Source organism: Bos indicus x Bos taurus, chromosome 7, assembly GCF_003369695.1.
Source record: "Bos indicus x Bos taurus breed Angus x Brahman F1 hybrid chromosome 7, Bos_hybrid_MaternalHap_v2.0, whole genome shotgun sequence".
NCBI classification, from domain to species: Eukaryota; Metazoa; Chordata; class Mammalia; order Artiodactyla; family Bovidae; genus Bos; species Bos indicus x Bos taurus.
The window spans coordinates 101,420,418-101,443,442 of record NC_040082.1 but is presented as its reverse complement, the minus strand read 5'-3'; the positions used below and the strand labels follow the sequence as shown (position 1 = coordinate 101,443,442).

At 39.5% G+C, this 23,025-nt stretch overlaps 1 protein-coding gene and 2 pseudogenes across 1 annotated transcript; 2 read left to right on the top strand and 1 right to left on the bottom strand.

Annotated features, from left to right (window-relative positions):
* Positions 1-674: 674 nt before the first annotated feature.
* LOC113896446 (olfactory receptor 7A17-like) lies at positions 675-1,544 on the top strand. Its single transcript, XM_027548628.1, has 2 exons — positions 675-1,029; positions 1,315-1,544. The coding sequence occupies exons 1-2, from the start codon at positions 675-677 to the stop codon at positions 1,542-1,544; spliced, it is 585 nt and encodes a 194-aa protein (XP_027404429.1).
* Positions 1,545-11,856: 10,312 nt separating this feature from the next.
* LOC113896655 lies at positions 11,857-12,803 on the top strand (annotated as a pseudogene).
* Positions 12,804-21,592: 8,789 nt separating this feature from the next.
* LOC113896656 lies at positions 21,593-22,421 on the bottom strand (annotated as a pseudogene).
* Positions 22,422-23,025: the final 604 nt, after the last annotated feature.

Below are 23,025 nucleotides of genomic sequence, written 5' to 3'. Positions count from 1 at the left end.
ATATTCTTTTTACACATCATCTTTCACCATCACTGGATTGTGAACACTTTTGTTTTTCAGCACCATCTATTTGTTACCTGTATTTTTTGGAAGGACTTGACAGGTGGCTCAGTGGTAGAGAATCTATCTGGCAATGCAGGAGAGGCAGGTTCAATCCCTGGATTGAGAAGATCACCCGGAGAAGGAAATGGCAACCCATTGCAGTATTCTTGCCTGGGAAATCCCATGGACAGAGGTGCTTGGCAGGCTACATTCAGTCTGGGGAGTCTCAAAAGTGCCAGATCCGGCTTAGCGACTAAACAATATGTGCTTTTGAACACGGTTGACACTTAATATATATTCTTCAAATGTATGAAAGTATTTCTCATTACTACTGTAGAATGCATGATTTTCTTTGGGAATATGCTGAGAAGGGGTCAAAAATGCCCAGGTAGAGATGAAATGGAACTTTTCTAAATGCAAGATATTAAAATTAATTTATTGAGAGCAAAATAGAAATTGCACTGTGAGTTATGCCAATTTGTATGAAAATTACTCATCTTATTTTCGTTTTTCCTGGTAGTCACCTCCACCACATGGAACCAGGTAACAATACACACTTTTCTGAATTTTTTCTCCTGGGATTCTCAAAAGATCCAAAATTGCAGCCCCTCATCTATGGGCTTTTCCTCTCCATGTACCTGATTGCTGTGTTTGGAAACCTGCTCATCATCCTGGTCACCATCTCTGAATCCCACCTTCACACCCGCATGTACTTCTTCCTCTCCAACTTGTCCTTTGTAGACATCTGCTTCACCTCCACCACCATCCCAAAGATGCTGCAGAATATCGAGAACCAGAGCAAAGTCATAACCTATGAAGGCTGCATCGTCCAGGTGTATTTTTACATATTCCTTGCAGGAGTAGATGACTTCCTCCTGACAGTGATGGCGTATGATCGCTTTGTGGCCATATGCCACCCCCTGCACTACACAGTCATCATGAACCCACGGCTCTGTGGACTGCTGGTATTGGTGTCCTGGATGATGAGTGCTATGTATTCCTTGTTACAAACTTTAATGGCCTTGCAGCTGACCTTCTGTACAGAGGTGGAAATTCCCCACTTTTTTTGTGAACTCAATCAGATGGTCCAACTTGCCTGTTCTGATACCTTTCTTAATGACATGGTGATGTATTTGGCATCAGTGCTACTAGCTGGTGGGCCATTTGCTGGTATCCTTTACTCTTACTCTAAGATAGTCTCTTCCATACGAAGAATCTCATCAACTCAGGGAAAGTTTAAAGCATTTTCCACTTGTGCATCTCATCTCTCAGTTGTCTTATTATTTTATTGTACGAGCCTAGGAGTGTACCTTAGCTCTGCTGCTACACACAGCTCAGACTCAAGTGCAACAGCCTCCATGATGTACACTGTGGTCACACCCATGCTGAACCCATTCATCTACAGTCTGAGGAACAAAGACATAAAGAGGGCTCTGAAGAGAGTCTATGGAATAGTAGCTATAAAAAGGCCAATTGTCCTGGGGCATATGAAGTGCCCTTGACTGCATTGCTCAGAGCCTGAGAATCAGTAATTGTGACACATTCCTCAGTGTGGAATAAAAATTGCTCCTTTTACTTATTTCCTTGGATATCCATTTTTATAAAAATTCAACTTTTCTATGCAATCTCAGTTACTCACTTCATTAAACTTTCTTTACATTCAATCATTTAGGTATTTTTTTTAAGTTGTGCTTTTTTCTACTTCAAAATTTTCCAAACTTTAAATATGAAATATTTGGGCATTTCTATTTTTTTATGGAGTGACATGGGGAATAATACTTTCTTAAATGACAAATGTCATCCAGAGTGATTTTTGCCTTGCTCTGGAAAAAACTTGTCATGAGATATATTACTAATGTAAAAAAGTATACAAGTGAAAACCAAGGTAATTTATATAATTTTATGAGGGTTGACTGAATCAGAGGGTGTGAAGCTATGGATAAGGAGGGTTGATTGCGATGTTACAGGCAGATTTTCAATTGCACAAGGTGCCATTGCTCCAAACTCTGCATTATTCAAGGGTCAATTCTTGAATGCATAGTATTCGTATATATCTCATGATCAAAGATGACTCACTAGAGAATTTGACTGCTTATCCAGTCATGGTTCATTTCACAATTTGTGCAAACATGTTTGCTAATATCCTGCTTACCTAGGAGGAAACTGCAATGGAATAACTTTTTAATATAATTATCTGTAATACAATTTTAAAACAGAAGTGAATGCTATCTTTAAATATCAGAATCAATGCATAGAATGAGATTATTGGAGTTGATCTTAGTTCTATACCATTTTTAATTTTATTCAGTTACTTGTTGCTGCATAACCATTCATCCTAACAGTAACTGCTCTAATATGATGTCTTTATTATCAAATGAGATTTAATATTAAGGAGTTGTTCTAATCTCTCCTGGATTTCTCATAAGTCTATGTTTCTCAGTAATTCTATGTGTTGGAACTCTAAAGCTCATCCATGAGGTTGTATGGAGCCATGCAGCAATTCTTTCTTCATTAATATACAATAGTCTACTCCATTTATTTCTGTATTTTAATCTTATACTTATGCATGTGTCCTCAGTGGTGTCTGATCTTTGTGTCCCCATGGACTGTAGCTCATTGGGCTCCTCTGTCTATGGGGTTCTCCAGGCAAGAATACTGGAGTGGGTTGCCATTTCTCCTTCTGGGGATTTTCTTGATCCTGGGATAGAACGTACATCTCCTGCATCTCCTGCATTGGCAGGTGGATTCTTAACCACTGAGCCCCCTGGGAAGCCCGAATTTTAACCTTATAGATTGTGGGGAAAAGTTTATTATCGGTGACATCAGTATTATGGTGGCAGAAGACACTCCCTTTGTTTCTCCCCTCAATCTACAACTTGTAGATAACATCATTTATAAATAAAGTTTTTTTTTTTTTTTTCCTACCCAACACATTGGGACACCAGAGATACACACAGTTGTACATCTGAAGGTGAGCGGATTTTTCACATGGAAGAAGTGGAGCCAGGGGAACAGCAGAGGCAGTGATGCTGATCCCAGCCCATGGCTGAGGCAGCTGAGCCTGCAGCCCCAGAGCACCTGGGAGTCCCACTGGGGGTGGTGCGTGTAACCCTGGCCTCGTGGATGCAACGGCACATGCAGCCCCAGGGAACCAGGCATCAATGGGGGGGGGAGTGGGGCTCAAGCAAGGTCACCCTGCATGTGGCAAGAGCAGCTACCACTCTGGGAGCCCCCAGCAAAGATGCCAGCCACATCAGGGACACTGACAACACCAGGTCACCAGTGATGCTGGAGGCACAAACATTGATGGCAAGGACAATGACAATGCCTTTGGAAGAGGCCATGAAATGCAAAAAATGTAGTTCCTCAAATAGAGCCAGGAGAAGCTCATGTGAAACAAACCAAAAACTGTGCCACAAAGTCACTTAATTAACACATATATGTAGAATTTAGAAAGATGGTAATGATAACCCTGTATGCAAGATAGCAAAAGGGATACTGATGTATAGAACAGTCTTTTGGACTCTGTGGGAGAGGGAGAGGGTGGGATGATTTGGGAGAATGGCTTTGAAATATGTATAATATCATATATGAAATGAAAAAAAAATGAACTACTCCCCCCCCAAAAAAAAAGAAAAAGAAAAACACAATCTGTTAGCAATCTGTTGAATTGTTAGAATCAAAGTATACAAGGCTTTACCTACATAACAAAACTGTTTGTTCCTTCAAATGCACGGACAGAGGAGCAACCCACTGAGCACCATGAAAAACCACAGTAACATGGAATCACAAAGAGAAAACGACAGTTTTCCATGAACTAATTAAACATCAGGTAAGATTGTGATCAAGCAAGTGGAGAATTCAAGATAGTGTCAGGAAGTAGCTCAACAAGTTAGAAGAAAACTCGCAAAGGCACATCAGTTAGCTGAGGAATAAAAATAATGAACATAAGGAACAGTTTCTAAAATAATAAAAGCCCTCTAACATAAGTAAACAGAAATTCTGGTGCTGAAGAACTCAGTAATTGAGATGAAGGACGAATTGCAAAGCACTTGAAGTGGAGACCATATGGAGTAGAGAGATATAGTGAGTTCAAAAGTAGAATGATTCAGGTAGATGTGAGGACAGAACTAAGATTTTTTTTTTTTTAATGAAGATATTCTCTGAGAAACTTCTGACTCTACTAGAACAGGTAAGAAGGATACTGGGTGTCTCAAAAGCAGAAGAGAGAGAGAAAGGATCAGAGAGATTATGTATAGAAATAATAGCTGAGAATTTTCCAAGTCTGGGGAAGGAACCAAATGCACACATCCACAGAGGTATAATAGGACACATAAATGTTTCAATGCAAAAAACCTTCTCCAACACACAGGTATTAAAACTGTCAAAAGTCAATGAACGAAAAGACTTCCCTGGTGGTGCAGTAAGCAAGAATCTGCCTGCTAAGGTGGAAACAGGCACTGGGGGTGATGCCTGGTCTGGAAAGATTCCACACGCCACAAAGTCACTAAGAAGGGGCACCACAACTACTGAGCCTGTACTGTAGAGCCTGTGCTCTGCAGCAAGAGAGGTCACCATGGTGAAGAGTAGCGCCCCCCACCTCCATAACCAGAGAAAGCCCCCGCAAAGCAAGGAAGACTCGATGTAGTCAGAAATACAGCAAATAAATAAAGAAAAATTTTTAAAAAGTCAGTGAAAGAATGATGTTTTTATATACTAATATCTATCTATATCTATATCTATCTATCTATCTCTCTCTATATATATATATGGCAATCAACAAGGACCTAGGGAATTAAAAACAGGGAAATAAACTCAATATCTTGTAATAATCTATACTTGAAAAATAATATAAAAAGAATATATATATATATATATATAATTTTGCTGTGTACCTGGAACTAATATGAAAATCAAATACATTTCAGTAAAAGTTATTAAAAAGAAAGTTATTAAAGGTATCCAAAAAAAGATGAGCACCCTGCAAAGATACCCAAACTGGGTTATCAACAAATTTCTTAGCACAGACTCCACAGTCCAAGATAGAATGGAATATCATTCTCAAACTATTGTGATATAAAAACTGCTAGCCACGAATCCTCCATCCAACAAAGATATCCTTCAGATATGAAGAGGAAATAAAGGTTCTCCCAGGTAAAGAAAAGCTGAGGGAGTTCAGCACCCAGAACTGTCATATAAGCAAAGTTGAAGTGTTCTCTTCTACTTGAAGTAAGAAGGCAAAAGCACCCAAAACATCAAGCTGATAGGCAGAAACAGAAAACTTAAACTATATATCAGACTAAGTCAACTCAATTAAAATAAATAAATAAAGAATCATATTAAAAGTGGGTAGAGGACCCTCAATAGACATTTTTTCCCGAGGAAGATATACACATGGCCAACAGACACATGAAAAGAGGCTTAACATCATTAATATTCAAAGAAACAGAGACCAAAATCGCAGTGAGGTACACCTTCCACAGTAAGAATGGCTATTATCAAAGAGAAAAAAGCAATAAGTTGATGAGTGCCACATGAGAACAGGAAATGATACACGCATTTCAAAATTTCTTCTTCTGCAATTAACAGAGAAACCAGAACTGCAGCACTTTATATTTGCACATTTTCTCTCCATGTACCAGATCACTGTGCTTATAAACCTGTTTATTATCCTGGTCACCATCTCTGACTCCCACTCCACATACCCATGTAATTCTTCTTTTCCAATCTGTTCTTTTAAGATATGTTTCACATTCACCACCATCCCATAGAAGGCAAAGCCATAACGTATAGATACAGTTTTACCTACTCTTTGTAGATTTGGACAGCATTGTACTGAACACAAAGACCTATGACCACTTCATGGCCATCTGTCAAACTCTGCACTACCATGTGGCCATGAACACCATGCCGCCCACACACACTTTGTGGATTGCTGGTTTTTTTGTTTGGTTCCTGAGTGCCATGCATTCTTTGTTACAAAGATTAACAGTGTTGCAACTGTCCTTCTGTATCTTCTTGGAATTCTGCACTTTTCCTGTAAAAGCAAATAAGAGGTCCAACTAGTCAATTGTGACACCTTTCTTAATGACATGATGATGTAATTTGAAACCGTTATATTCCAGGTTGGTAATGGACTGGTTCCAAATTGGGAAAGGAGTAAGTCAAAGCTGTATATTGTCCCTCTGCTTATTTAACTTATATGCAGAGTACATCATGAGAAATGCTGGGTTGGATGAAGCACAAGCTGGAATCAAGATTGCCAGGAGAAATAGAAATAACCTCAGATATGCAGGTGACACCACTCTTATGGCAGAAAATGAAGGGGAACTAAAGAGCCTCTTGATGAAAGTAAAATAGGAGAGTCAAAAAGCATTCTTAAAACTCAACATTCAAAAAACTAAGATCATGGCATCTGGTCCCATCACTTCAAGGGAAAGAGACAGGGAAACAATAAACAGTGAGAAACTTTATGTTCTTAGGCTCCAAAATCACTGCAGATGGTGACTGCAGTCACAAAATTAAAAGACACTTGCTCTTTGGAAGAAAAGCTTTGACAAACCTCGACAGTGTATTAAAAAGCAGGGACCTTGATGAATAAAGTCCATCTAGTTAAAGCTATGGTTTTTCCAGTAGTCATATATGGATGTGAGAGTTGGAAAACCAAGAAGTCTGTGCATCAAAGAATTGATACTTCTGAAGTGTGGGGTTAGAGAAGACTCTTGAGAGTCCCTTGGACTGCAAGGAGATCAAATGAGTCAGTCCTAAAAGAAACCAATCCTGAATATTCACTGTAAGTACTGATGCTGAAGCTCAAGCTCCAATATTTTGGCCACCTGATGAGAAGAGCTGACTTGTTAAAAAAGACCCTGATGGTGGGAAAGATTGAAGACAAGAGGAGAAGGGGACAACAGAGGATGAGATGGTTGGATGGCATCACCGACTCGATGGACATGAGTTTGAACAAGCTCCAGGATATGATTAGGGACAGGGAAGCCTGGCATGCTGCAGTCCTTGCAGTCACAAAGAGTCAGATACAACTGAGTGACTGAACAACAAATGTCTTACCTGGGATCCTTTACTCTAAGGTAGTTTCCTCTCTATCTGGAATACCATCAGCTTGGGGGAAGTACAAAGTGCTTTCCTCCAGAGCATCTCACCTCTCACTTGTATCCTTGTCTTATTGGATGGGCTTTGAGTGTACCTACCTGTGGCTACTCACGCCTTTCTGCTTAGAGTCAAATGCAATCATCTCAGTGATGAACACTGTGATCACACCTATTCTGAACCCCTTCATCTATAGTCTAAGGTATGAAGACATACACAGGGCTCTGAAAAGATTATTTGGAATGGCAAGTATCAAAGTACCATCAGTGGTAGTGTTAAAGAAGTTCCCTTCTTTTCAGGGTGTAAAGAATTTGAACTAGATTCTGATATTCTGGCTTAAATGATCAGAAACACAGTCTGTGGACCACTAGAGACCTGAGGAATCCGAATAAGCATTTGAACCACAGACCTTTGTGATTTGTATGAAAAAAGTGTATGAACAGTGAATTTATAGATATTCTTGTCTGGAATAGGATTTCTCATATTCTTACACTGCCTTTGGCAGGAAAATTATTTGTATTGGGTGCTGTTCTGTGGTTTATAGGAGATAAGTAGCATCCCTTTAGATATTGCCAAGTGTCAAAATCATGTCTGGTTGAGAATCACTGGGACAGAGTTCCAGAACTAAGAGACCTCAATCCAGACTCCAGCCCTTACTTGGTTTGTACTTTTAAGTAGAACATTAAATCCTTCTGAGTTTCAATCTGACAACAGAGTATGGAGTTCATAAAAGTGCTATCTGAAAAAACACATTATTTAAAAAATTAAATTTGACAATCACTATACCATGCTAAGATATTTTAATGGCCATGTATTAGTCACTCAGTTGTGTCCAACTACTTGTGACCACATGAACTGTAATCTACCAGGCTCTTCCATCCATGGGATACTCCAGGGAAGAATACTGGAGTGGGTTGCTATTTCCTCCTCCAAGGAATCTTCCCAACCCAGGGATCAAACCTGCGTCTCTAACATCTCCTGCTTTGGCAGGTATATTCTTTACCACTGAGCTACCTGGGAAGCCTGGTTTATGGTCATATTAATATCATATCAGGCTTCTCTGATAACTCAGTAAAGAATCTGCCTGAAATACAGGAGACCCTGGTTCAATTTCTGTGTCCGGAAGATCCATTGGATAAGGGATAGGCTACCCACTCCAGTATTCCTGGGCTTCCTTTGTGGCTCAGCTGGTAAATAATCTGCCCACAATGCGGGAGACCTGTGTTTGATCTGTGAAGATTCCCTGGGGAAGGGAATGGCTACCCAATCCACAACTCTTGCCTGCAGAATTTCATAGACTGTATGGTCCATGTGGGACAAAGAGTCAGACACGACAGCAATTTTTACTTATCATATCAACATATAAATATTTTTCTTATAGTTATAAACATTTTTTAATGAGAAACTAAAGGGCAGCTGTTGACTTCTGATATATCTGAGAAACTTGTAATTGGCTTGGAAAAACTAGCAAGAATCCAGGCAGTATAATACGCACAATTTTATACTGAAGGAGCAATGTTATCCACAGTTCTGAAGAGGGAAATAGTTTTAAAGATTTCCGTAGTTTTTTTTTGTTGTTGTTATTGTTTTCCTGTACCACAAATCAAAGCTTTGGAGACCCAAGGGACCTCGTCAAGACAAATCCTCAGTGTTATAGTTTAAAAAAGAATTAGATCTCAGGGGTTTGATGAGGTTCTGGGAGCCTTAGTGCTTTAAAAGCAGGAGAATTAAAGGGGAAGGAATGACAAAAACTGAATCACCCAACTTATAATGCAATCACCTAGTAACAGAGAATCAACAGAAAAATAATTGCATTATGTCCAGCCCAGTGTCCCCAAGGGAAATCATGTACTTGGAGGCTGGAGTAACAAAAGGAAAATATGTCCAATTAGCTGAAATGTGTGCATGCTTGCTAAGTCCCTTAAGTCCTGTCCAACTCTTTGAGACCCCAAGGACTGTAGCCCTCTAGGCAACTCTGTCCATGGGATTCTCTAGGCAAGAACACTGGAGTGGACTGCAATGCAGTCCTCCAGGGCATTTTCCTGACCCAGGGATCAAGCCCCCATTTCCTGTGACTCCTGCATTGCAGGTGGATTCTTTATCACTGAGCCTCCAGAGAAGCCCTGTGAACTGACACAAGAAGCTGTAAATATCTCCTCTGCTGCAGCCCCTCAGCCTGTGCCACTTTGGTTAATGAGAACCTAGTCCTTAGTTTAGATTTCTGAATCTGTCTGGGAGCCAATGCTTGATTTTATCCCTTCCTGTTGTCTTGTTTCGGTACAAAACTTCAGTCTGTATCGTTAATCATTTAGAAAGGAACTTGGACTTCTACAGGGAAAGCCTTCTCTCTCAATCTGCAGGCAGGTTAGAGCTCCACACACATTTCAGGAGAGGGTCAGAGAGGACGGAAGCCAGGAGCATGTACCCGAGGTCACCTGAGGACCAATCTAGCATAGTTCAGAGGCCAGAGGTCACTGTGGTTATTATCTGGCTTTCCTGATATTAGTGTATCTATTTAGGTCTAAAAATAAAGTGAAGCCTTCACTCATCAGTGTTGACAAATGGTAATAAAGGAAGTTCAGTTAGAAGGAATGGTGGTGGTGGTTTAGCTGCTAAGTTGTAGCTGATCCTTTTGCGACCCCATTGACTGTAGCCCACCCATCTCCTCTGTCCATGGAATTTCCCTGGCCAGAATACTGGAGTGGGTTGCAATTTCCTTCTCCAGGGAATCTTCCTGACCAAGGGATTGAAACTTGGCCTCCTGGATTGCAGGAGGATTTTTTACTAATGAGCTACCAAGGAAGCCCCATTAGAAGGAATGGGAGGCATAAAAGGCTTCCAGTAAAAGTAGACAATAAGTCTAATAATCTTATTTATGGACTGAAGTAAGCAAATAGGAAGACTCCTCAAGAAAAAGAAATATTCTGCTTCTTCATGTAAAATATATTCAATTTTTGTGGATTTCATTTATTTCTGATTTTGAATTGGTAGTTTATGTTCCATTTGCTTATTCTCTTGGGATAATTAAACTCTAAGATATAGCACATCATGAATATATCCCTGTTTATGTCCTTGGAAAAATATATTTTTATCTTTTTTTTTTGGACTGTAATAATTTATTACTTGAAGGAGAATGTTTGCAAAACCAATACAATATTGTAAAGTAAATAATAATAATAATTTAAAAAAATAAAAGAGGGAAGAGTAGAGTATTTTTCTTTATTATTTTTTGGGCATCAGGGAGATGCCACTGGAATTGGAATATTGATGAAGCAAGGAAACTTTTCTTTGATGCATTGTCTCAGGGGTCATTTGAGTTTATTGCATATTTTCCCTCTTAATTTGCCTATGTCCATTTCATTTCTCTTTTTTCTTTCTCTCTCATGCTTTTCATTCTTCTCTAAATACTGAGAAGAAATTGGCCTTACCAACGTTGATCCCCAAATTTATTGTTCTATAGGAAGCTTATAAACTGGAATTTGGGGGTGGGATGTGTAGGGAGATAGGAGGGAGGTTCAGAGGGAAGGGGATATATGTATGCCTATGGCTGATTCATGTTGAGGTTTGACAGAAAACAACAAAATTCTGTAAAGCTATTATCCTTGAATTAAAAAAAATACATGCATTTAAAAATCTTGGAATTTCTGAGTAAAAGTGATACATTCTTTTGGAGAATAATAATTTGATCTGAGAAGCTCGATGTGTTAACCATTCATTGCCTAATGAGGGTGGATCTGGGTGACCAGTTTATGATAGTAACACAAGCCAGAAACATTGTGTGTGTGTGTGTGTGTGTGTGTGTGTTTGCCTGTGCCTTGTGAAGAGAAACCAGTTCTTAAAGCAGAGGCATCTGTACTCACATGTTAAGATGACTTATAATACAGAGGTCAGAAGTTGGTCAATAGATGGAACTAAGTAGGGAAACTGACATAATTCACAGGATGGTTTTAAACTAAATTCATAAAGTGCAAGGAACCACATGGAAGGAGGGATTCTCTATGTGCTGAAGGTTCAGCTGTAGCAGGGAGGTCACCTTGCTCTTCAGCATCCTTGACACCATTGCTGATCACTCCTCCTACTTATCCCTTCGCCCCACTGGCTTCCTTGTTTGCACTTGAACATGTGGAACAAGCATCTTTGTCAGATTCTTAGCAGTGGCAGCTCCCTCTGCCAGGCACACACTTCTTCTGACATCACAAAGACTTCTCTCTCTCTTCAGGAATCTTCAAACATCACCTAGTATGAAGCTCTTCCCTGAACACTCAGGACAAAATAACACCTACTACCACTCTCTCCTTTATACCTGGTTTTGTTTTTTTTTTCAGAGCATCTGTGATATTCTGAGATATTCTATCATGTTTTATTTGAATATCCTCATTCACCATCCTTGGATTGGGAGAGGTTTATTTTTCATCACTTTCTACTGGGTCAGCACTAAATATGTATTTCTCAAATAAATGAAGAGATATCTCTTTAGAACTCTAGAATATATGAGCTCTTTGCCAATGTGATGAGAATGGGACAAAAATCTTTGTCAGGGATGAAATGGAGTATACTTTGGAAGAGAACTGTTCTATAAATAAGGTATTAAGTTCAATTACTTCAGGGCTAAATAGAAATTGCAGTATTTAAGCCATGTGAATTATGCCAGTTTGTATGCAAATTAGTCATGTTGTTTTCCTTTTTCCTGGTAGTCATTTCCACCCCATGGAATCAGAGGATAATACATGAATTTCAGAATTTCTTCTTCTGGGGCTTTCAGAAGAACAAGAACTGCAGCCTCTCATATTTGGGCTCTTCCTCTGCATGTACCTAATCACTGTGTTTGGAAACCTGCTCATCATCCTGGCCATCAGCTCAGACTCCCACCTCCACACTCCCATGTACTTCTTCCTCTCCAACCTGTCCTTTGTAGACATCTGCTTCATGTCCACCACCATCCCAAAGATGCTATGGAACCTCCAGACAGAGAGCAAAGGTATCACCTATGAAGGCTGCATCACCCAGATGTATTTTTACATGCTGTTTGCAGGATTAGATGACATTCTCCCGACAGTGATGGCCTATGATCGGTATGTGGCCATCTGCCACCCCCTGCACTACATGGTCATCATGAGCCCTTGGCTCTGTGGACTGCTGGTTCTGATATCCTGGATGCAGATTGCCTTGTATTCCTTGGTACACAGCTTAATGGTGTTGCTATTGTCCTTCTGTCCAGTTGTACAAATCCCCCACTTTTCTGTGAACTTACTCAGGTGGTAAAACTTGCTAGTTCTGACAACTTTCTTAATAACATAGTGATGCATTTTTCAGCTGTCCTGATCGGTGCTGGTCCTTTGGCTGGTATCCTTTACTCATATTCTAAAATAGTTTCTTGCATATGTAAAATCACATCAGCTCAGGGGAAGTATAAAGCATTTTCCACCTGTGTGTCCCACCTCGCAGTTGTCTTCCTATTTTATTTTACAACCTTAGGAGTTTACCTTAGCTCTGCTGCTTCCCACACCCCACATTCAAGTACAGTCACCTCGGTCATGTACACTGTGGTCACACCCATGCTGAATCCTTTCATCTACAGTCTGAGAAACTGAGATATAAAAGAGAGTCTAAAGAGGTTGTATTTGATGCCAAGTATAAAAGGCCAATTGTACTAGTGCTCTGGATTACATAACTCAAAGTATCAAAACCAGAAATTGTTCTTTGTTCATTGTGAAATAAAATTTGCTCCTTGCACTTATTTCCTGGGATTTCCATTTTTCTTTCCTTTTTTGAATTCAGTATCTTTATAGAATTTTAGGAATCTCTCTTTTTAAGCTTTATTCTCAGTCTATATATAGATTGTCTGTATATAGACAGTTTTTGTTTTTTCCTACCCACCATATTCCAAACTTTGAATCAAAAATATTTGGAATTCCATTTCTTTGATGGAATATCATAGAATTATGAATAATTTATTAGGAATAATATCTTTTCATGAGAACATTTAGTCTGTTGTTGTTCAGTTACCCTGTTGTGCCCACCTCTCTGTGACCCCACGGATTGCAGCATGGCAGGCCTGCCTGTCCCTCACCCATTCCCAGAGCTTGCCGAAGTTCATGTTCATTGCATTGGTGATGCCATCCAGCCATCTCATCCCCTCATGAGGATGTCCTTCTCCTTCTGTCCTGATCTTTCCCAGCAGCAGGACTTTTCCAATGAGTCATCTGTTTGCATCAGGTGACCAAAATACTGGAACTTCAGCTTCAGCATCAGGCAGTTTAGTGAATATTCAGGGTTAATCTTACTTAAGACTGACTGGTTTGATCTCCTTGCTGTCCAAGGGACTCTCAGGAGTCTTCTCAAGCAGCGTAGTTCAAAGGCATCAATTATTCCACATTGTGCTTTCTTTATGGTCCAGCTCTCACAACCATACGTGACCACTGGGAAGACCATAGCATTGACTATAAGGACCTTTGTTGGCAGAGTAATAATGTTTCTGCTTTTCAACACACTGTCTAGGTTTGCCATCTGTTTTCTGCCAAGAAGCCATCATCTTCTGATTCCATGGCTGCAGTCACCATCCCCAGTGATTTTGGAGCCCAAGAAGAGGAAATATATCACAACTTCCACGTTTCCCCCTTCTATTTGCCATGCAGTAATGGGGCCAGATGCTATTATCTTAGTTGTTTTAATATTTAGTCCTAAGTCGGCTCTTCAGGAGATCATTTAATTTACTGGCAGTTAAAGAGGTTTTTTGGTAGGTATTACTAATTTCCAATTTGTTAACTTGTTTTCTGTAGTGTCATTCTTTTTATTTTTTGTGTTTCTTATGATTTGATGATGTATTTAGTGATATGCTTGTGTTCCTTTCTCTCTAGATTTTACCTTGTGTAGATTTTTGATGTACGATACACAAAGGATCTTCATATAATGACATACAATGATGTCTACCTTTAAAAATTAGTTGTCTTTTAAGTTCATACACATATTAATAGCACTACATTTTCACTCCCTGCCCCATATTTTGTGCCTTTGAAGTCACATTTGATACGTCCCTATTTATCCCTTTAATTCTTACTGTAGCTATACTTGATTTTAGAATTATTTTGTCTATTAAGTTTTCATACTAGCTTAAGTGATTTGATTCTCAACCCTTCTACATGTTTCCCTTTGCTAGCATGATTTTCTCTTTCTTATAGTTTCTTCCCACTTGCTATGCCTTTTTTCTTTCCTTCTTTGAGAAGGTCCTATAATATTCCATGTAGAGTATGTTTAGAATTGATAAATTCTATTAGTCTTTGATTGGCTGAAAAATTCCTTATCTCTCCTTCAATTCTGAATGTTACTCTTTCTGAGTAGAATGCCCTAGTTTGCACGTTTTTCCCTCTCAACAGCAAAAGAGACACAGATGTATAGAACAGTCTTTTGTACTCTGTGGGTGAGGGTGAGGGTGGAATGATTTGGGAGAATGGCATTGAAACATGTATAATATCATACGTGAAACTAATCTCCAGTCCAGGTTTGATGCATGATACAGGATGCTCGAGGCTGGTACACTGGGATGACCCAGAGGGATGGTAAAGGGACGGAGGTGGAAGGGGGGTTCAGGATGGGGAACACGTGTACATCCTTTGAGGATTCATGTTGATGTATGGCAAAACCAATACAATATTGTAAAGTAATTAGCATCGAATTAAAATAAATAAATTTATATTTAAAAAAAGAAAAAAGAAAGAAATATATAATGCCTCCCCATTTTATTGTACAAAGTTTCTGCAAAAAAAAAAAAAAAAGGAAAGAAGTCAGCTGATTGTCTTATGTGCTTCCATCTTACATGACACTGTTTTATTTTGTTGGCTTTAGAAAACCGTATCTTTAACTTGTGGTTTTAATTGCTGTATCTTGGTGCAGGTTTTATTGCTGTCATTTTGGGGGGACTCTTTTTGCTTCTGGTATCTGAATTTGCTTTTTTACACAGGTTTGGGAACTTTTCAGACATAAGTTTATCAGATGTGTTTTGACTACGTTTTTATCTGTCTTTTCCTTCCTGGATACTGAAATTGTTCTAGTGTTGGTGTTCTTAATGTAGTCAAACATCTCTCAAATTATTCTCATTTTTAATTTTTTTTTTCTTTTCTGACTGAATCATTTCCATGATTCTATATTTCAGCTAGCTTATGCATTCTTTGGTATCACCTGGATAACTGTTAATTACTTCTAGTTGTTCATTTCATTTAATGTAATGTTCAGTTCAAGCTAGCTTTATAGTTCCCTATTAAAATTATAACTGATTCAACAGTCATTTTTACAGAAAATTAAATATTTTATGATCTTCCACTTATTAACAAAATGTACAGGGTGAATACTGGAAATAAAACTTCTTTTGGAAGATTTATTGAATCATTTTAGCTTGAGAAAATGGAGTTTTATATCTTTACTAATGCATTGATTCCAAACCTGGTAAACTGTTTGTTTCTCTTTCATTAGCTGTTTATTAGGCATGATATCTTGTTATTTAAGTTGGGACAATTCCCCTGTATTTTCATTTTACTTACCTTTGTCTGTTTTCTGAAACTATTTGCCACAGTTAATTCTCACTGTCTTAGAATGGTGTCTTTTTGTGGGAACAGGCATGTACTGTTGATGTGTGCTCAGTGGCTTTACCGGAAGAGCTAGATCTGATGTTATCACAATTCATGCCTTTCTTTGGGGTGTACTGATTGCAATCATCTTTCTAGGAGGTATGGAGGGCTTGGGCTTGAGTCAGGTATGAGATATGGTTTCCTCTTTGTTTACAGGCCAGAAGGAAATGGCATCCCACTCCAGTATTCTTGTCTGGAAAATTCCATGGAGGTCACAAAGACTCAGATGTGACTGAGCACAGCACACACACATATAATACGCTAAGATAGTTTATGGTGCATATCAACATATAAATATCTCTCTTTATATACGTACAAACATTAGTAATGAGGCATTAAAGAATAGCTCTTAACTTCTGATATAACCGGAATTTTCTAATTGACTTGGAGAAACTATCATGCATCCAAAGAGTATATTAACTGTGGTTTTATTCTAAAGTAGCAAAGTCATCCCCTGTTTTGAAGAGGAGAATAGTAATGTTTAGAGATTTCAGTGGTTCTGTCCCTGCCCCAAGTCAAAGCATTAAAGACCCAAGGGACCTAGTCAAGACAAATCCTGAATGTTGCAATTTAAAGAAAATCTTGTACTCAGGGACATGATGATGCTGGGAACCTTAGGGCTTTGGAAGCAAGATAATTAAGAGGAAGGAGTAATAAAAAATGAATTCACCTAACTTATAATGCAGTGTCTTAGGAACAGAGAATCAGCAGGGGAAAAAAATTCCATTGTGTCCAGAAAAGTGTCCCCATAGGAAATCATGTAGTTATAGATTGGAGTAACTGGAGGAACCATGCCTAATGAGCTGACACAGGAAGCTGTAAATATCTCCTCTGCTGCAGTCGCTCAGCCTCTGCCATGTTTGTTGGGGAGGACCTGGTTCTTGCTTTTGAAGTTCTGCATCTGTCTGGCAACCAATGCTTAATTTAGTCACTTCTGTTTTCATATTTGGGGACAAAATTTCTGTCTGCATCAGTAATCATTTAGGGATGAGTTCTGACTTCTACAGGGAAAGCTTTCTTTCTTAATCTGCAGGCAGGCGATTCTGATAGTTCCACAGATGCTGCAGGAGAGCATCAGAGAGGATGGAAGCCAAGAGTGTGTACTTGAAGTCAGGCGGCCAGATCACTGTGGTTTTTTTTTTTTCTTCTGGTTTTCCTAATGTTAATGTACTTATTTATGATCTAAAAATAAAGTGAACATTTCACTCGAAAATGCAATATTGTAAACTAATTAGCCTCTAATTAAAATAAATACATTTAATTAAAAAAGAAAGAAAATGCAAGTGTCAATGTTGACAATTAAATGATAACAGTGGAAGCTCAGAAGGAATGATGGTGGTGGTTTAATTTCTAAGTTTCTCCAACTCTTGTGACCCTATGGACTGTAGCCCACCCAGCTTCTCTGTCCATAGAATTTCCCAGGCAAGAATGCTGGAGTGGGTTGCCATTTCCTTCTCCAGGGGATTTTCTCTACCCAGTGATCAAACCTATGTCTCCTGCATTTACAGGCAGATTCTTTATTTTCTGGCTACCAGGGAAATCCTGTTAGATGGAATAGGAGGGATAAAATGCTGCCAGTAAAAGTAGAAAATAAGTATAGGAATTTTTTTCTGAACAGGAGGAAACAAATAGGGAAAGTCCTTCAGGAAAAGAAGCCTTCTACTGCTTCATAAGCTTCACATACAACATATCAATTTCTGTTGTATCTTGACTATTTCTGATATTGAATTAGTAGTTTATATTCCAATTGCTTATTTTCCTATTAGGATATGCAAACTGTAAGATGTTCCATGTCATATCATTTTTTATGTCCCTGGACAAAAGATATTTTTCTTTATTATTTTTTTAGACATCAAGGAGATGTCACTGGAGTTGGAATGTTGATGAAGCAAGGATATCTCATTATTGCATTGTCCCAGGGGTCATTTTAGTATATTGGGTATTATTTTCCCTTAATGTCCATAGGTCCATTTCATTTCTCTCTGTTTCTTTCACTCTCGTCCTTTTAATTATTCTCTAAATACCAAGCAGAAATTAGCTATACCAAAAATGAACCCCACATTTATTGTTCCACGAGAAGTTTATAAACTGGAATTTCATGGCAAAAATTACATATCCTTTTGGAGAATAATAATTTGACCTGACCAGCTGAGCTGTAATCACTCACAGTGTAAAGAGTGTGAATCTGTCTGACCAAACATGGTAGTGACACAACCGAAAAGAACATGATGTGGGTATGTCCATGTGTGTGTGTGTTTGTATGTGTATGTGTATGTGTGTGTGTGTGCATGCTTGTGCCTTGAAAGGGAGAACAATTCTTAAAGCAGAGGCACCTGGACTCATATGCTAAATGACATATATACACAGGTCAGAATTCAGTCAACAGATGGAACTAAGAATGGAATCTGATATAATTCACTGCATGGTTTTATAGCTAAATTGATAATGTGCAAGGAAGCACATGGAAGGAGGGATTCTCTGTGGACTGAAGGTTCAGCTGTAGCAGGAAGGCCACATTGTTCCTCAGCATCCCTGACACCATCTCTAATCACTCCCCCGCCTGCTTATCCCTCTGCCCCACTGGCTTCCTTGTTTGCACTTGAACATGTGGAACAAGCAGCTTCCTCAGGTTCTTAGCTTACTGGCTGTGTTTCCTTTTGGTTTTTATAAATTCAACCCCAAGGAAGGTAGAAGCAGCAGGAGAGGTGGCACCAACTGTGGCATATCAGCATCGGGTGCCTGCAGCAGAGGGAGGAGCAGAGGTGGCAGTGGGGCATGGGACCCCGCCCCCAGCTACCTAGGTGTCCATGACCCTGTGCCCCCTTCTCCCACCTCCATATCTGCAGTGTTACAGCTGGTCAACCTTTCCACACTGGACATGCCACAGCACCCCTACCACCCCAGCTCCACCGACTACCATCATCCTGCCCCATATGGCAGCAGAAGCTGTGACTCAGGAGATCTCAGAAAAGTTACACAGAAAAGCATCATAAGCATATCAGAAAACTACCTACCCTGCGTCCCAAGCAGCACGCCAGAAGCACTGACAACAGCAAGGTACCATACCCCAGAGGCACAAGAAGCAATAGTTAGGGCACAGGGTAACTCCTCTGACAGAGGCCATGGAGGGTCTGAAGTGCAGATTCATAACCATAGGCAGCTCAGATAGAATTGGGGGGGGGGGGGGGGGGGGAAAGCTATATTATGTCGCCACCTCCTGGACAAATATAGAAAAACATGAAGGTTCTAACCTGAATCCTTCAGCCTGCTGAGCCCCCAGGATGTTAAAACTCAAAGTAACATTAAGGGTATTTAAACATTTTTTAAAAATATCACACACATAATTATATTGAACAATTCAAATATATTACCATATACATGTCTTCAGGTAGAGTTTCCAAGAGAACACAAGTTTGAATAAATATATAATATAATATTGTACTATATATTATAATATTATAATCATATAATATATATAGAACAGTCTTATGGACTCTGTGGGAGAGGGAGAGGGCGGGAAGATTTGGGAGAATGACACTGAAACATGTAAAATATCATGTAAGAAATGAGTTGCCAGTCCAGGTTCGATGCACGATACTGGATGTTTGGGGCTAGTGCACTGGGATGACCCAGAGGGATGGTATGGGGAGGGAGGAGGGAGGAGGGTTCAGGATGGGGAACACATGTATACCTGTGGCCGATTCATTTTGATATTTGGCAAAACTAATACTTATGTAAAGTTTAAAAATAAAATAAAATTTAAAAATATACAATATATATTTAATAATATAATATAATATTATATATAATAATATATAATATATAATAGATATGTGTGATATAAAAAAAGAATGTTTAAATACACTTAATGTTACTTGGCAAAATATTTCATTTTCATGTTGTCCATCTGTTTCTTGAAATTCCAAATGTTCAAGTTGGATTTAGAAAAGGCAGAGGAACCAAAGATCAAATTGTCAACATCCATTGGGTCATTGAAAAAGCAAGATAGTTCCAGAAAAACATCTACTTCTGCTTTATAAACCATGCCAAAGCCTTTGACTGTGTGGATGACAACAAACTGTGGAAAATTTTTCAAGAGATAGGAATACCAGACGACCTGACCTGCCTCTTGAGAAATCTGTATGTAGGTCAAGAAGCAACAGTTAAAACTGGACATGGAATAACAGACTGTTCCAAATAGGGAAAGGAGTGTGTCAAGGCTTTATATTTAACTTATATGAAGAGTACATCATAAGAAACACTGGGCTGGATGAAGCACAAGCTGGAATCAAGATTGTCTGGAGAGATATCAATAGCCTCAGATATGCAGATGACACTACCCTCATGGCAGAAAGCGAAGAAGAACTAAAGAGCCTCTTGATGAAAGTGAAAGAGGAGAGTTAAAAAGTTGGCTTATAGCTCAACATTCAGAAAACGAAGATCATGGCATCTGGTCCCATCAATTCATGGAAAATAGATGGGGAAACAGTGGAAACAGTGTCAGACTTTGTTTTGGGGGGCTTCAAAATCACTGCAGATGGTGACTGCAGTCATGAAATTAAAAGACACTTGCTCCTTGGAAGGAAAGTTATGACCAACCTAGATAGCATATTAAAAAGCAGAGACATTACTTTGCCAACAAAGGTCCATCTAGGCAAAGATATGGTTTATCCAGTGGTCATGTATGGATGTGAACGTTGGACTATAAAGAAAGCTGAGGGTCAAATAATTGATACTTTTGAATTATGGTTTGGAGAAGACTCTTGAGAGTCCCTTGGACAGCAAGGAGATCCAACAAGTCCATCTTCAAGGAAATCAGTCTTGAATATTCATTGGAAGGACTGATACTGAAGCTGAAACTCCAGTACTTTGGCCACCTGATGTAAAGAACTGACTCATTTGAAAAGACCCTGATGCTGGGAAAGATTGAAGGTGGGAGGAGAAGGGGACAACAGAGGATGAGATGGTTGGATGGCATCACCGACCCAATGGACATGAGTTTGAGTAAACTCCAGCAGTTCCTGATGGACAGAGAAGACTGGAGTGCTGCAGTCCATGGGGTTGCAAAGAGTCAGACATGACTAAGCGACTGAACTGAACTGAGCATGATGCCTCAGGGGCTTTCCAGCTGACACTAGTGGTAAAGAACCCCTGCCTGCCAATGAGGGAGACTTAAGATATGGTGTTTGATCCCTGGGTCAGGAAGATCCCCTGAAGGAGGAAATGGCAACTCGCTCCAGTTATCTTGCCTGGAGAATCCCATGGACAGAGGAGCCCGGCAGACTACAGTCAAAAAGGTTACAAAGAGACATGACTGAGCAAAGCATGGACACACATGATAGGTATTGTGGAAACAAAACTGAATAAGGAAGAGAATCCTAAAGAGGCAAATAAAATACAGTGACAACTAGCAAGATACAGTGTATGTCAAAGTTCAAAATATCAGAAAAAGCAGCTAAAGTGATAATACAAAGGAAAGATGTACACAAACATGAAATCAATGGTCTGAAATTTTCCTTGTTATAAACACACAGATAGCGGTGAATGTCTTCAGTAGTTTTCCCTGCATAGGAGCAGTACAACTCATGACTATCCTTTATTAAAATAACTCTTGAATAAGAGGGAAATCACTAAGCTTAATCAAATGAGTTACATAAATTATATTAAAGAGGTGAGATCAAATAAATGGAAATTTCAAGAAATAAAGGACAGAGCAACATCTGCTTCCACAATCTGATCTCAAAAATTGCAATTTCTGCCTGTGAGGTTTTAAATCTTCCAGTCATGCTCCCTTCATCAGCTTAGGACAACTGGTGTTTTAATCATTGTCCTCCTAAAGAATGCTTTCAGAGCAGTCTTTATGTCCTTGTTCCTCAGACTGTAGATGAAGGGGTTCAGCATGGGTGTGACCACAGTGTACATCACCAAGGCCGTTGCACTTGAATGTGACCTTTGGGTAGCAGCAGAGCTAAGGTATACTCCTAAGCACGTACAATAAAATAAAGAGACAACTGAGAGATGAGATGCACAAGTGGAAAATGCTTTATACTTCCCCTGAGCTGATGAGATTTCACATATGGTGGAAACTATCCTAGAGTAAGAGTAAAGGATACCAGCTAAGGGAGCACCTCCCAGCAGGACAGTAGCAAAATACATCACCATGTCATTAAGAAAAGTGTCAGAACAGGCAAGTTGGACCAACTGTTTCAGTTCACAGAAATAGTGAGGAATTATCACCTCTCTGCTGAAGGACAAACTCAACACCATTAAAGTTTGCAAGAAGGAATGTAGGACATTGATGACCCAGGAAACAAGAACCAGCAGTCCACAGAGCTGGGCACTCATGATGACCTTGTAGTGCAGGGGGTGGCAGATGGCTACAAATCGGTCATAAGCCATCACCATTAGGAGGAAGTCATCCAACCCTACAAACAGTGTGAAAAAATACACCTGGGTGATGCAACCTTCATAGGTGATAACTTTGTTCTGGGTCTGGATGTTCCACAGCATCTTTGGGATGGTCGTGGAGGTGAAACAGATGTCTACAAAGGACAGGTTGGAGAGGAAGAAGTACATGGGGGTGTGCAGGTGGGAGTCTGAGCTGACGGCCAGGATGATGAGCAGGTTTCCAAACACAGTAATCAGGTACATGGAGAGGAAAAGCCCAAATATGATGGGCTGCAGGTCTGTTTCCTCTGAGAATCCCAGAAGAAGAAAACCTGAAACATGTGTTAGGTTCCTTGGTACCATGTGGTGGAGGTGACCTAAAGGAAAGGGGAAAATATCATGTCTAATTTTCACAAAAAAAGACATTGCTCACATCATTGAAAAACTATTATTTATATTTTGCCTAATTGTATTTAAATATATTTGCTTAACTAAGTTCTGCTTTGTTTATGGATTTGCTGCCCTTTAGGGAATTTCTGTGTCATCTGGAACTGACAAGGTTGTCCCACTTGCTGCTTCTTTCCCGGGATGTCATCTATTCCACATAAGAAATACTTTCATTCATTTGGGGATTATGAACTGAGTAATGATCATGTTCCAGGTGATGTCTTGGCAATGAGTATAGGGTTCTAAACAACAAAATCTCTAAGAATCCAGTCACAAAGTAAACCTAAGTCTTATATGTGTGTGGGTATGTGTGTGCTCAGGGGCTTCTTTCCCACTCCATGCACTGTAGCCCTCCAGGCTCTTCTGTCCATGAGGTTTTCCAGGCAAGAACATTGGAGTGGGTTGCCATGCCTTCCTCAGG